The sequence below is a fragment of the Benincasa hispida genome, chromosome 1 (genome assembly GCF_009727055.1).
Source record: "Benincasa hispida cultivar B227 chromosome 1, ASM972705v1, whole genome shotgun sequence".
In the NCBI taxonomy this organism is placed as follows: domain Eukaryota; kingdom Viridiplantae; phylum Streptophyta; class Magnoliopsida; order Cucurbitales; family Cucurbitaceae; genus Benincasa; species Benincasa hispida.
The window spans coordinates 2784194-2800117 of record NC_052349.1 but is presented as its reverse complement, the minus strand read 5'-3'; the positions used below and the strand labels follow the sequence as shown (position 1 = coordinate 2800117).

At 30.5% G+C, this 15924-nt stretch overlaps 2 protein-coding genes across 2 annotated transcripts; both read right to left on the bottom strand.

The window, feature by feature from the left end:
* Positions 1-209: 209 nt before the first annotated feature.
* On the bottom strand, positions 210-10336 carry LOC120067038 (very-long-chain aldehyde decarbonylase CER1-like). The gene is made up of 10 exons (XM_039018415.1): positions 10182-10336; positions 9561-9784; positions 9192-9424; positions 8869-9088; positions 4526-4901; positions 4117-4224; positions 3838-4038; positions 3308-3406; positions 3007-3180; positions 210-602 (listed from the first exon to the last, which is right to left on the bottom strand). Exons 1-10 carry the CDS (start codon positions 10239-10241, stop codon positions 423-425), a joined length of 1875 nt encoding a protein of 624 aa, XP_038874343.1. The 5' UTR covers positions 10242-10336; the 3' UTR covers positions 210-422.
* Positions 10337-14738: 4402 nt separating this feature from the next.
* LOC120076462 (protein ALP1-like) lies at positions 14739-15312 on the bottom strand. Its single transcript, XM_039030334.1, has 2 exons — positions 15231-15312; positions 14739-15127 (listed from the first exon to the last, which is right to left on the bottom strand). Exons 1-2 carry the CDS (start codon positions 15310-15312, stop codon positions 14739-14741), a joined length of 471 nt encoding a protein of 156 aa, XP_038886262.1.
* Between the last annotated feature and the right edge of the window lie 612 nt (positions 15313-15924).

Here is a 15924-nt window from a genome sequence, read left to right as displayed (position 1 = left end):
ATTGAAGTAAGAAAAATATTACATCAACACTTAGTTGATTATATTTGTAAAATAAATATCATAATTGAAAGCATAGTTCAAAGCTATAATTTCTCCCTCTATAATTAAAGTCAGAAAGGGATTAGGATTAGTTCATGAAGAATTAAATGAGAGTGTAATGAAAAACATTAAAGGCTATGGTGTCAGGTATTTGACCAGAACACTAATAATTGTTGCATAAACATCACCATTAGTAGCCATATTAAAGGCAGAGGATACACGTTGAATTATAAAAGTGAGTTATATATCTTAGATTCATACAATACTCATAGGCTCGTAGAGTGATATTATTCCGCCAATAATTAATATTTTCAGAACAGAAACACACACACATTTATATGTAAAAACATATATATAAATTAAGGTAATTAATGAGATGATTATTACATGGAGTCACAGGGAGTGAGCGTGGTAAGAGGCTGAAAACCGTGTCGAAGAGTTGCCTTCCAGACTTGGTCAATGTTGGACATGGTGTAGCCACACTCGTGCACCGTCCACCCTTCCATAGCGTGCACCACACCCGCAATACGCCATGCACTCATCACTCTTCTCGGCAGCCAATTCTGCGATTATTATTCAAGGTAACTTTTATTATTACCATATATGTTCTGAAAGGTTCTTATATACTTTTAGATAGAGAATCAAACTTCTAGTCTATTTGATAACGTTTTCGTTTCTCGTTTTTCAAGAAACTGACCTGTTTGATAATCATTCTTATTTCATGTTTCCAAAATTTGAGAAATGTTCCTAAAAATGGAGCCATAATTGAGGAACTACAAAAAGTAATTTTGTTCCGTTTCTATTTTATTTAAAGTTGTTCTTTAATATATTATAATGGAGACTTGGCTCATTGCTGTAAAACACGTGAATCAAATCTCACATGAGACTTTCTTTTATTCTATTTTTCTTTATATATATATATTTCCTTTTTCTCTATATTTTTTTATATTTCTTTTATTTATATTTACTTTCTTCTTTCTTTCTTTTATATTTCCTTTTTCTCTATATTATTTATATTTCCTTTATAATTATTTATTTTCTTCTTTATTTCTTTTATATTTCTTTTTTCTCTACATTTTTTTATATTTCTTTTATTTATGTTTATTTTCTTTTCCTCTATTTTTTATATTTCTTTTATAATTATTTATTTATTTTATTTATATTTATTTTCTTTATTATTTTTTAATATCTATATTTTAATCTAATTTTGAATTTTGAATTTTCAAATATTTAAGTTTATATATTATTTTGATTTTCAAATTTCAAATTTTCAATTAGGGTTATTTTGGAAATGAACCAAAAAATATATAAATATATTAAATTTAATTTTGAATTTTTTAATTTCCAAATATTTAGATATATATATTTTTAATTCAAATTTCAAATTTTCAATAAGATTGTTTTCAAATATAGGAAAATGAACCAAAATATTTACAAATATAAGTAAATTTAATTTTGAATTTTAAATTTTCAAATATTTAGATATATATATTATTTTAATTTTCAAATTTTAAATTTTTAATAGGATTGTTTATAAATATAGGAAAGTAAACCAAGATATTTACAAATATAGCAAAATTTCAGTGGTTATCATGGTCTATCACAAATAGACTATGATATTTTGCTATTATTTGTAAATATTTTCATAGTTTTATCATTTAAAATAACTTTTCTTTTCAATATGTATATATAAATATTTTTAAATTTTAAATTTTGCAAAATACATTTTATATATTTTTTAAATTCATATTTTTTAAATTTCTCTGATATACGAAACCAATTTTAATTTTATAATAATATAAATTTTGTTTACTAAGATATTTATTTAAGTTCATTTTAATATTTTAACAACCACGACATTTATATAATAATAAAACTGATTTAGATTTGATACTACATAATTTAAAATTCAAAACAAATGACTTGAGTGAGAAATAATTTTGTAAATCAAATTTTAGCAACGTATGAATGATAGAAGCAATTGTATTATCGATATTAATTTTACATTAGGACTTACGTGCATTCGATAGTTTAAATATTTGATAACTACTTTTTATACTTTAATGCATGCTATATATGTTTTTATATAACTAGATTATATTTAAACTATAAAATATGGGGAAAAAATGTAAGGAAAAAATATAAGAAACAAGAAATAGTTATCAAACAATTTTTTTTTTTTTCATTTTTCCAAGAAACGGGAAACATGAATAGTTATCAAACATATTCCTATTTCTTGTTCTAAAAAAAAGGAAACAAGAAACAAGAAACAGAAAACGGGAACGTTATCAAACGGACTCTTGATATTCAGAAATAGAAGCAAAGAGGTAAGTTGGCGCCTCCCTTTGCTTGTTTTAGGTTCAAATGTTGAATAAAGGTATTAACATTTTAAAAGTTACATTTTTAAAATTGAAATATTATACAGGTAAGAAGTTAGAAAGTAAACTTTTGCTACAATCATTGCGATCTTTAAATTGATGCACCATGTGTTATAAATTAAATAGGTTACAGATTAGGAAATTAAGCTAAACTTTCCTTTTGTATTTTCTCACTCTTTTGTATAAATCTCCTATGAAAATCTCAGTAAAATATACCTAAATTATTCATTTGAATATCACGAACATATAATATCTTTAGTGCTAACCTTAACAACCATTAAATTCGTTTGAACTCTAGACTTCTTGCCCATATGATCTAAACTATTACATGACATGTGTGGACTTAAAATTTTAATTTGATTTACAAAATCTAACATGTAAACTACAAATATTAATTAGAATTTTAAGGAAATAACATTACAAATATAGGGCATTCTACTCTACCAGATTAACCAACTACTAAACCAAAAGGTTTATTGTTAATTCAACATATATTAAGAACTTTTAATTGATAGATTGGTTTCAAGTTGGAACGTTCTAATATTCTTTAACTAAACCATATTTATGAGCAAAGTTGTCGAGTGTGTACCTCGCAAGAGTGCACATTCTCCAAAGAACGAGGGGCCTTCAATGCAGGGGTGCAGTGGTAGAAGCAATCTTTGCGTACAATCTTCGGAGGTAACTGCGAGAAGGGAATGAAAGTCGTTCCTTTTGGTGCTTTCAGTTGTTCTTCGTTTGTCAGTCCATCTCCTACTAACCATATCTGCATGAAGTTTTTTGGTAAGATTATTACTTGAAAAAAAGAAGTTGATGGGTTCTGTTATTGAACGTTTCTTCATATGAAATCTTGAAAATAGGTGAAAAGATTATAAGTAATTTCTGGAAGTTACATCGTGAGAATAGCCTTTTGAAAGCACTGGATTGCTCTCAAACTTGGTGTTGAATGATTTGTTGAGCTTCCTGTATTCTTCTTCATGTAACACAGCTACCTGCACAATGATTCATCAACTCAAACTTTCAGTTCATTTCACCAAAATGATTCACTCAGATAAAATAAAGGGATAAGGAAAAGAGGTCCATTTTAAATGCTGACCTACTCAATCCGCTTTTTGGAGAGAAGGGTCATTTTTTATGGATGGCGGAGGCGTGTGTAATTTTATGGGTCCTCTGAGGGGAGCGGAATAAAAGGGTGTCTAGGGATGTGGAAAGGGACTCTTGGAAGATTGCTCCTTGTTCACTTTCATGTCTCTATATAGGTTTTGATTTCAATGACCTTTTATAACTATACTATAAGCACTATTTTGCATAGTTCGAGTCCCTTCTTGTAAAAGGAGCTCCCATATACTTTTTTTATGTTTACTTAATAAAAGTTGTTGTTTTTATTAAAATAAAATAATAATAATAATAAATAAATGCAGACCTGAATTCCTCTTTGGCATAAAGAATAAGAAAGGGCATAAGCCACTTTTGTAAGTTTGCCTCTCAAGAGAACTTGGGTGGCAGATTTGGGGATACTATTGAGAACTACAGCCACAGCCAGGCTACTTCCATCCACCACCCTGACTCTTAACTTAGGGTTCCTTTGCACATAAAGCCCTCCATATATGTTTAGATCCTCTCCCTGCAATTTCTTCCAAAATTTTTGTTAGCATTCCACTGAATTTATGATCAGAGATCTGTGAAGAAATTAGTTGAATACCTGATTCAAGAGACCTAAACTCAAGACTTTACAACCCTTTTGATCTGCCTCTACTATAGCATCCTCAATCAAGCTGTTTATCGATTGCTTTTGCCATTGAAGGAAGTACTGTACAGATAAGTTCAAAGCTTCATTTGTTAGAGACTAAACTAAACACAATCATGAAACCAATGAGCCACATCATAAGAAAAGAAATCCAAAACGTTTGAGAAAAAAAAAGAAAAAAAAAATCTGTGGCAGCATATGGTTGGGAAGCCAAGCTAACAACCAGGTAGTCTTAATTTCATAGACTTCATAAATGTTAGAAGGTAGTGTGAAAAGTTAGATAGTACTCAACTTTTTAGTTTGAAAAGTAAAGAGATCAATAATAATCAGACAGCACACAAAATCATATGTTAATTAATGTAACCTGAACATTGAACTTAGGGATGGCCCATGTTTGCATCTTGAGCTTTTCAAATTGGTTCCTCTCAACGACAAATGTACGGCCATAAATCCAAGTCAACAGCATGGACCCGATGGTGATGGGAGACAAGAACCACGTATACCAGGCGGTAGTGTGGGGCCTGGAGGCCAACTCAGCAAATCCTAGCCGTAGATGATAGATGGATTCAGGAGTTGTAAGATGAGTGAGATGAACCACGTCAGCAACTTCTTCCTCTCTCTTCAGGGATTTTTCGTACAGGGAATCTGAAGATTTGTCCAGTGTGCCGTAAATGTAATCATAGAGGGGCATAAACAGGGAGTAGTTCGTCCGGAATTGCGTGTGATGCAGCGAATGAAACCTGCCGTTGTGAACATAATTTTCATTCCATCAACCTTTTTAAATTAAGGCTCATAAACTTTCATCACTTCATAATGTAGAATTCGAGTTTTTAATATTACTCTTGAAAAATACGTTTTAATATATTATGTATTCTATGACTTTATTTCCCCTAGAAAAATAAATAAACAATTTGTAATCGATAAATTTTTGGAATAAAATAGTTCTATTATATAAAGTCTACAAATTAAAAATTTGAGATGGAATTAGAACGAATACTTTTCTTAAATAATAAAAATAAAATACACACAATCACGCAAATGCTCAAGACTAAAATAAATTTTAAACCTTAATTTAAAAAAAAAATGTTGTAAATTTTAATCAAAGCCAAATCCAAATTACTGGATTTAATCTTATCAGAAAGAAGTTTTCTATTGTTTAATTAAAGTTTAAAATATTTGTTTTCTCTTTAAATTATCAAAAAGATCGTTTTAGTTTTCCCCATATTTACCAAATTGGAACCTTATATTTTACTTTTGTTTGCATGGAGAATAAACCTTTAAAACATAGAGCAATGATTAGGAATGTATCTAATAAAATAATAATTAAAAATTTTATTTTTTAATTAAAAACTGTCACTAAACAAATTAATAAAAAAAAACAAGTGCACTTAAATATTTTCTTAAAAATTATTACTTTAAGTTGAAATTCAATATTATGACTCTTTAATTTAAAACTCAATTCAAATATCTGCCAAATAAACAAAAACAATTAACAAACACTAAACTTTTCTTTTAAAAAAGATAACAAAAGACTAAATTAATTTTCATACAACCAATTTGAACCTAGCTTTAGAAGATAAAGTACCAAGTTCCCTAAATTTTGTGTAGTAACTTATCTCCCATTTCGTCCATTTTTCAAATTTTAATTTTTAAACAAAATCTTAGGCACTAAACAAATTTCTTTTTAAAAAAAATAAGAAATCAAAATGTGATAAGAAAATAAAGGGCAAAGGAGGAAAATGGTACTATATTAACACATGGAACTAGTTAATAGTTGTGATACCCATAGAAATTGTTGCCCCATATGGCCCACATGTCATATAAATAGTGTTAACCGTAGTCTTCAGCCAAGTTTTCATCTATTCATATTAGAAGTATTCAAAAAAACACGATAATTCGAAAAACCAATCAACCCAACTCAATTCATGCAATTTGGGTTGGGTTATCAACTCATTTAAGTTGAGTTGGGTTCAAATAAAAAAAACTTTGGTGAGTTTAGTTGGTTCATGGGTTCACCTAAAATGACTCAAATTAACCCGAACTTATTATTAACTTTATAATGTATATTTTTTATTTATGATACAATCATATTTATATATATTTATTAAGTTTTATCATTTTCTTTTTGGATAATTTATTCTCCAACAACTCCTAAAAAAAGTTTTTTAGCACTTTAAAAATAAAATATTAATTATATAAATTAAAATTGAGATGTTAATCTTAATTTAATATATAAAAATAATTAAATCAAATTTTTACATATTAACAACTTACTTTCTTTTAGAACAAAAATAACCCGATCAACCCGAACCAACTCAACCCAAATGTTTCATGGTTTGGTTGGGTTGGGTTGATCTTTTAAAAAGGGTTATTTGGGTTAAAGAAATTAACAACCCGAATAATTAGATTAGATCCAAAAAGTTTTTCAACCCAATCCAACACACGAACACCCTTAATTCATGCAGATAAGATGTAAGTTGAAGTGTGCACAAAACAAAGGAGAAAAAAAAAAGTAGTATTCTATTTTTACTAAAAATAAAAATAAAAGTAATTTCAACCCAATCCAAAGGACAAAAAGTTTTTCAACCCAATCCAACACACGAACACCCTTAATTCATGTAGATAAGATGTAATTTGAAGTGTGCACAAAACAAAGGAGAAAAAAAAAAAAAGTAGTATTCTATTTTTACTAAAAATAAAACTAAAAGTAATTTCTATTTATATAAAATCAAAACTGTACTGCAAACAAGTGGAGAAGTATAATTATTATTATTTTTGAATTCTCAAACGAAAAGGCATTCGGGTTCTGTATCCACGTGGTCGTATTAATTGGTAGGCAGCTATATATATGTATGAAAAGAGACGGACGATTAAGAGAAAAAGAAAACTAAAGGAAAAAAACAGAAAAATATTATGGAACTCATTAATGTATATGTGGCTGTCTGCTGTCTCTTATTTAATGCATGCCAAACCTTCAAAGAAACGTAATTTGTCTTTTTTAATTTTTTCCCCTTTTCCTTTCCTCTCGTTTTCTTATTTTTGTTTTCCTTTGTAAAGTTTCATATCTACCTTTTTTTGTTTTTAGTATTTTTAGACAAATGTTGATTCTAAACTTTGATGTCATAAAAGCTTAAACTAAACTTGCCGGCTTAAAATAGGTAGCTTAGGATACAAGTCAATATTTGATAACATAAGTTTTTTTTGGTAGATGCAAGATAAAAATCAACCATAATGAGTTTCCTATGGGAGATCAAATCTAAAAAGAGTAAATTAAAAAAAAAAAAATTATAACACTCATGGTATAAAATAAAATTGGATAGCAACACAAAGAAAAATAATCAAACCAATGAACAATACTATTGCACCCATCTTTAATGCATCTCTAGTAGGCTCAATTAAAAATTGATATTTGTTAAATTTAAAATATTGTTTTTATGTATGTATAGAAAAATTGAGTATGGAACTTAGATTCTTTTAATTTACTATTTTTTTTAGGTCAAAGATTATTCCCTCCTACATTTATGGAGCTTGAAAAACGAAAAAATTAAAACAAAAGTGATTTACAAAATTGACAATAAAGTTATAAATGCACGCATTTTTTTCAATAATAAGAGAAAGGTGTACTATACCTGATATCTTTATTTATTATTTTGAATCTCCAAGATGTTATGTATGAGAAAATTTAAGAGAGTCAACAAGATCGTAACTCAAGTGACATAGTACTTGTACTACCGACTTTAAGATTAAAAGTTCAATTTTCCCATCCATATTTTAATTACAATATTTTTGTTAAAAAAAATAGAGCGAAACAAGAGGAATATGTAAAGTGCAAGAAATTTTCCATTAAATTGCAAAATATATAAATATATATACATATACAGACACACCCATTTTCTTCTATCTAAAAAATACTCATACTCTTTCGATGATTGTAATTAATATTTCGAAACTATTTTAATAGTAAAAATATTTTTATCTTTTAATAGTAAAAAATACTCATACTCTTTCGATGATTGTAATTAATACAGACACACCCATTTCCTTACCTTTTATTAATATTTCGAAACTATTTTAATAGTAAAAATATTTTTAAGACTTTAAAAATTAGGCATAGATAGGAGTGACATGAAACAGTATTATGATCTCAATTTTGTTACAGGTCACCTACACACCTTTTGAGTTCAAATTTTTATCTACCATTCTAACCAAATTCTACCTAAAAAAGTAGTCTTAAATGGTTTTCTCAAGGTCAAGGCTCCTATTACAATTTTGAAAGGATATTTTTGTAATTTGGATGATAATTGAGTGCATCCTATTTTTTATAGATCTCACTCTCAGTCGGTGCATCCTAGGTAGCACATATATTTGTGCATCCTACTAAATTGTCTATGTTATTTATTTTTTGAAATATTTTAATTATTATTTAGTATGAGTGATGAGAGAGGAAACCATAGAGATGAGATGCATTCAAGTATTATTCAAAATATTTTAGAGTAATATTAGATTGCAGTCCAAATTATCCCAATCTTTATGCATCCTTTCCAATTATAAAGAGAGAAAAATTTATCAGAATTTATAAAAAAAAAAATTAAAAAATTGTCACGAATATAGCTTCAAATGTAGGTATGTATTCTTTAAGAAGAATGTACACGTGTCAAATTAAGGATTCATGTAGGAGAAATTTTCTTGAGAAAGAGAGAAACTTACGATGGAGTGTACAGAAAGTATTTGAGAGGTGGAACGAGGATGAAGAGGCGATTGGGGATGATCTCAAAGTTGCAGTGCCCCATGTTGTTCATGAAATCAATGTATGTAAGGTATATGATGTACACCGCTAAAGAAGCGGTTCCGGTAAACAGCACCGTCAACATTGGAATAGCGAAGAGCAAGAAATACGACAAGTGCTCCGCAAATGGATGAATCACAGCTGCCACATTATCTCCAATTCAGAAGAAATCATCCGCCCAAGATATTTGGAACTTAAATTAATGAACTATAAAAGCTAATTTAAAAGAAGAATAATGGCTTACAAGTGATTGGCTCTGTAACAATGGAGGAGTGGTGATGAGAATGATAGCGAGAATAGAGAAAATGATGGTGGAGAGCTCTGTGAAGCCAATAATAAAGAAACTCCACTGGACCTGCGTGTAGCAGAAATGTAATAACCACACTATCTGTTCTCCATAGAGGTAGATTCCGACTTTTTGTAGCTAAATTCGTTACTAGGTAAAACAGGACTCCATTCAACAAAATTTGATCGTCCCTATCAACAAATTTAAGGGGGGAAATCCAAAATCAAAATAAGTAAACGACTGCCTAATTCTTATTTTTGTTCAACAATTCGTGAAGTATATACTATTGCAGCACATGAATGTTAGGAAGGGAATGGAAATACTAACCAATTTCTTTCTCTATCAACTTGATCGAATTCAAGGCCCTTGTCCACGATCCGAGCATTGCCTTTAGCAGTTCGATGACGAGAGAGAGAAATCCATATCTGGTTATGAATCATTCTCCACAGAAGAAGCGGGATAATTACAAGACAGGTAGTATCTCTCTCTGCTTCATCTTTCACCATGTACTGGTAGATGCTGTAGATAAATCCAGGAGCCAAAATCACGTACTGCAACCAAAAAATCACAAGGTCATTTCGATTGCTCTGTCGATTGAAATACAGATACACATTACTCGAAAACACATTCAGAATACTGCTCGTAATTTCTCGGTACAATGCATATCTAAACAACGAAGAACCAAACCTGAAATTAAAAACAGTTTAGGGCATAATTGAAGTAAATCATCATCGTTAAGTCTCGATCATCAGAAGTTCATTTTACAGGAATATTCTATCAACTATGTGAGATTTTCACAAACAAATGGTGAACATTCAAGCAGAGAAAAATCTCCGATAAACTTCCATGAACGACGGCATGGAAGGTGCAAAATGGCGGAAAAGAAAATTACGGCGACATACATAACGAAGCAAGAAGAGAAAGAAGATAAACTTCCATAAAAGGTACCTTGAAGGTTCCAAGCGGCGTCCATGGCCAATCGGTGAGGATTCCGGGAGTGGAAGCCATGAATGCAGAAACTCACACTGCTACGGATTCTATTCTGTTTTAGTGAAGATTTCTGAAACCGCCTCTTGTATTGTGCCTCCCTTATAACAGCCGATTCTTGTCTTTCTTTTTTACCCAATTTCGTATTTGCCCCCTTAGTTTCTTTCGTTTTCTAAAAGTGTCCCTCTAAACCTAGAAATTGTAGAATCTGCCCACTAGGATCAACATCGGTGTAATTTAATCCTTTTAAGTTAGAATTTGACCAATAATTTTAAAATTTATAATAATTTATTATAATTTGATAATGCCACATGAATAAGGACGGTTAATAAGGGATCAAATCAACAAAACTAAATTTTAATTATAAATTATAAAGATTAAATCTAAAATTTCTCTAAACTATAAAGATTAGATTTGCAATTTAACTTATTGAACAAATTATTGTCCAAGAACTCGGCCAAATCATCAAAATAATAAGTTGGATGCAAATTTTAAAATATGCATGCTCTTTAATTAAAGCATAATATAAGTTTGAGATACTTCTATCTTTTATATTTATTTAAAAAAAAAAAAAAAAGCAGCTACATTGTGACGGTCTCACCGAATAATTTAGGCTCCGTTCTGTGACAATTTGATTTTTCATTTTTTGTTTCTGAAAATTAAACCTTTAGACATAACTTCTATCTCCAAATTTCTTTTTTGTTATCTATTTTTTACCCATAATTTAAAAAATCAAACCAAGATTTGAAAACTAAAATAAGCCGCTTTTAAAATTTTATTTTTATTTTTGAAATTTGGGTAAGAATTTAATAATTCTACTTAAAAAAGATATAATTATGGTTAGAAGTGAAGGGAAAATAGGTTAATGTTTAAAAATAAAAAATAAAATGATTATCAAACAAATTTTGATCTTACTGCTAGAAACGTGCGTTAGGTCGTAAGAGGTGGCTGATTTGGGTTGGGGATTCAGTATTTATTATGCAGAAAAGAAGATTTGTGCTTGTTATTGTATTATTGAGGAAGAATTGGAAATTGGAAAATATTAAAAGTATTTAAAAACGAATATTCAAAAACATTAAAATTAACACGTAACTGTTCACCATTTATTCATTCTTAAAAATAAATTTATATAAAAATTGAAGAGGCTGGCACAATATAGAAAAAAAAATTATATTTTATATCGTTTATAAAAATACTTCGAAATTGTATCTATTGATTATTGGAGGTATAAATATTTTCGAATTAGATCTTATAGTTATTATGAAGAAGTAAAATACAATATGGCAACCTCCATCTAATATTTCTTTTTCCTATATTAATAGATTTTAGTGATATTTTTATTATATTTTGTCTATTTCCTATGTTATAATAAAATGTCAATTAAACATTCGTATCCATAATAAATTAATGAACATATGAATAGGCTGACATTCGACAGAAAATTATGGTTCAAACTCATTCAATATCAATCTTTCAGAATCGTCTCTATCATTGGTATTATGGTTCAAACTCATTCAATATCAATCTTTCAGAATCGTCTCTATCATTGATTTTAGTTCAAATTCAAAATCAATAATATAAGATAAAATTAAAACTCTTAGGTTTCTTCTCCAATTTTCTAATTCTACCATTAAGACCATTCGTCTTAATAATACTGGTAAATTTACATCCCAAATTTTTTATTATTATTGTATGTCAGTTGGGGTAAGTGTTGAACATCTTATGGTTCATGTTCATACACAAAATTCTTTAGCAGAATCATTCATAAAACGTCTGTAGTTAATTGCTAGATCATTGCTTATGAGAGCTAAACCTCCTACATTTGTATGGAGACATGTTATTTTCCATGCAGTGTAATTCATACACATGGGTCAGTAGCTTATCATAAATACTCGTCATTACAATTAGTTTATGGCCTTGAGCCAAATATTTCACATCTGATAATTTTTGGATGTGCAATATATGTTCCAATTGTTCCACCATAATGTACTGAGATTGGTTCTCAAAGGAGGTTAGGAATATATATTGGATATGATTCCTCATCAATTATTAAATATCTTGAACCCCGATGGGTGATGTATTTACTGCATGACTTACTTTGTCATTTTAATGAGACAAAATTTTCCAAGATTAGGGGAGGAATTAAGAAGTTGGAAAAAGAAATTACATAAATTACATGAAATGTATTGTTATTGTCTCATTTAGATCCTCGTATAAATCAATGACTTGAAGTTCATAAGATAATTCATTTACAAAATATAGCAAATCAGTTACCATATGCATTTATAGATGCAAAGAAAGTAACTAAGGGAGTGTTTGGTATGTGATAAAAATAAAGATTTGAGTTGAGTTGAGTTGGTAATTATTATCTGAAGAGTTAAATTATTGGGGAGTTAAATTGTTTGTGTTTGTTTGCAGAGTTGAGTTAAGTTGGTAATTATTGTCTGTGTTTATTGTGCAGAGTTGAGTTGAGTTGGGGATCTGATGCAGTTTTTTGTGAATGAGATTAGTTTTATTTTTTTCTGTTTGTTTTTTATTTCATTCTTTTATTTTTTAGTTTTATGTTTTGCTATTGTTGATTAATTTTCAAATATACACATATTTTCTCAAATCATTTATGACATAAACTGGACAATCTCAAATTTTTTCTCAATTTGTAGAACATAATAGATTATTTTTCATATATTCTTTTCAAAAACTGTAATAATTCTAATTCTCTTCAATCAGTAAAACATACGAACAAAATATATTTCATATTGCTGCTCAATTAATTGGTATATTGTATATTGTATGTATATATATTGAATGTTTGTATATATACTGAAGGTAATTATCTCAATTACTAATTGGTATATTGTATGTATATATATTGAATCTTGCTAACTTAACTTTATTATTTCACATATCATACAGTTTATTTTTCTATAATATGGATAGTATATTTAGAATTGAAATTGTACATTGGATAATTACCTTTCATTTGATTATATGATGGTGAGAATGTGATGTAGTACAGTAACATTTTTCATAAGATCACAAAAATAATATGAACCGACAGAACATGTGGCCGTTTTAAAAAAAAAATCACAAAATATATGTTCTTTTCGATACTTATAATATTCGTGTCATAATACAAAAACAAAAATTACATGTCATGACGTATGCAAAAGTTATCATTCTTTTCGACATAACAGTCCATTGTCCATTTGCTGTTATCCAAAAGAAGTATAAACAAAATATAAGGGTGTGGTCAGTCTATATATTTCTTCCTAGTAGACGGAGGCAGTACCTCTTCCGTGCATATTCTGGTACTGCAAGGAAGCAATTTGTCTTCTAAATGTCTGTGACAAGGAGATCAATAAGGGTGGCCTGATCATCCTCATCCAGGCCATCAATGTTGTATATGGCATTTACTACTTCCTTCTGACGCCCGAACTCCAACTCATATTTCTCCTTTTGCCACGATGCAAGTCTACGCATGTGTGTGCTCTGTATTTCAATAGTCGATCTCATGATGTCGATCATTTCAGCTTGGAATGATGGCCTATTCCTCTTACTGCCTCGAGATGACTCGACAGGTACACTCGCTCTACTTGTAGATTGCTCTGCTGGCTCTTTATCTATTTCATCTTGATTTAATGGTGATTCTATCTAGCGAACCTCAGGTGTGTGACAGACCTATGATCCAAGTCGAATCTCATCTTCAAACTTTCTGAATGCATTCGTCGCCATCACGTATAGGTCCTCACTTAATTGCCCTACCGCTCTGTCTTTCCAAAATACGATGGAGAGATCATCGTAATGTGGAAATGACTTGTTCCACATCCTTTTCGCATTGGGATGACTCTGCATTGATACACATACACATTATTAACATTTATATTATAACACGTACTCCTACATTTTTTTTTCTAGAATCTTACCCGAACCCAAAGATCGAAAATCTCCCTCTTGACCTGGACACATTTGAACTCCTCGTTCCAGCCGAACCCCGACTAACTTAACATCTTTGATACTGCGTTGTATTATTTCTTCAGACTCCTCACCTTGCACTCAATGGTAATCTGATTCAGTGCGCACTCGGGCACTTTCTCATGCAGAATTCGCTACAAGTGTTGTAGGTATTCTGGTCGAAATGTCCTATTGTCAGACCTCCAACCAGTCTCCATCAAATACAATAGAGCTTCCACCAACTTAGCGTCATCCATCTCCGACCATACGTGTTTAGACCTCTTATCATTACCTGCCATTATGTTGCATGCATACATTTGTTGAATGAAAAGATGCTATAAATTAAACACATGCACAAACTAAGGATAAACTGCTGAAATTATATGTTCCAATTTAACTTGTTCACATAGAGTCTTGGCACAAAACATTTTCACGACATACTTAGAATGTTCCATAATTAAATTTCATTCAGTAGTAAAAGAAAAGTAAGCAATGAACATTGAATAATCAGGCTCTTTTCCATTAAGTAAGCATTTCAACCACTAAGTCATCCCTGAACTTGGTCCATTACTCCGATGATTCAACAAATTCAATATGATCCCCATCAAGACCAACTGATGCAGAATTCTCCTCATCGGGCACGTCAAGCATTGCACTGATTCTCATCTCCCTTGTGATCAAGTTGTTAATAAGGCAACATGCAGTTATTGTTCGACATTGAACTTGTATTGGGTATAATGATTTTTCCCTAAGAATAGCCCACTGGCCCTTTAGTAACCCAAACGCTCGCTCGATAACGTTCCTTGCTGAAGAATGTTTCATGTTGAAAAATTCTCTTGCAGTTGTCGGTGCGTTTCCTACTCCACGCCAATCAGAGAGATGGTATCGTTCCCCTCCATACGGTGCCAAGAATCCTTCAGCGTTGGGGTATCCAGCATCACATAGGTAATAGTATCCTGTACACGTTTCGAAATGTCATGCACATGTGTTATGGGATGTATGCATGTTTAAATAACGTATACGGTTATTATAATACCCTTTTTAACCCTCAATCCGTACGGTCACGAAACCGCATCCTTAAGAACTTTTGAATCGGCTGCAGACCCTTCCCACCCTGGCAAAACGAAGATGAACTCCCCATTTTGATCACACACCGTAAGAACGTTTGTGGCAGTCTCTCCCTTTCTTGTCCTATATCGAGGTCGATCGACGACACTAACATTCCCTTTAATGTATGTGTCGTCTAGCGTACCAAGACAATTCTGTCTCTCAAGTGATCAGAATGAATTTAAAAAAAAAATCTATCATTGCATGCATATTTATGGCATATTCATATAAAAAACTAAGTACTTTTTGTACCTGAAACTACTTCCATCTTCCATCGGTGCATGTATTTGTGATCGGTTCTGGTTTTCTTAACAAAACAGTGTGAAGTTGTAAGATTGCCCTAAGAACTGCGTTGAAATATCTCGAAATTGTCTCACTAGACCTCGAAAAGTTTATGCGTACCACTTGATTCTTGGCATCGTGTGCAAAAATGTGTAGGAATATCACAACCATCTCTTCGATTTCCATACATCTTGTTGGTTCTAAACAACCAGTCGACCATAGCATATACATAGAATCGTAAAGGTACGTCTATCCATTCGGGTGTTTTCACGACATGCCAAGTCACTCTCGTAAATTAGGCGAAAGAAGGTCAATTGCCTAATGTAGTGTCTAGCATATGTCGGTTGTCTCTCTATCCTTCGGT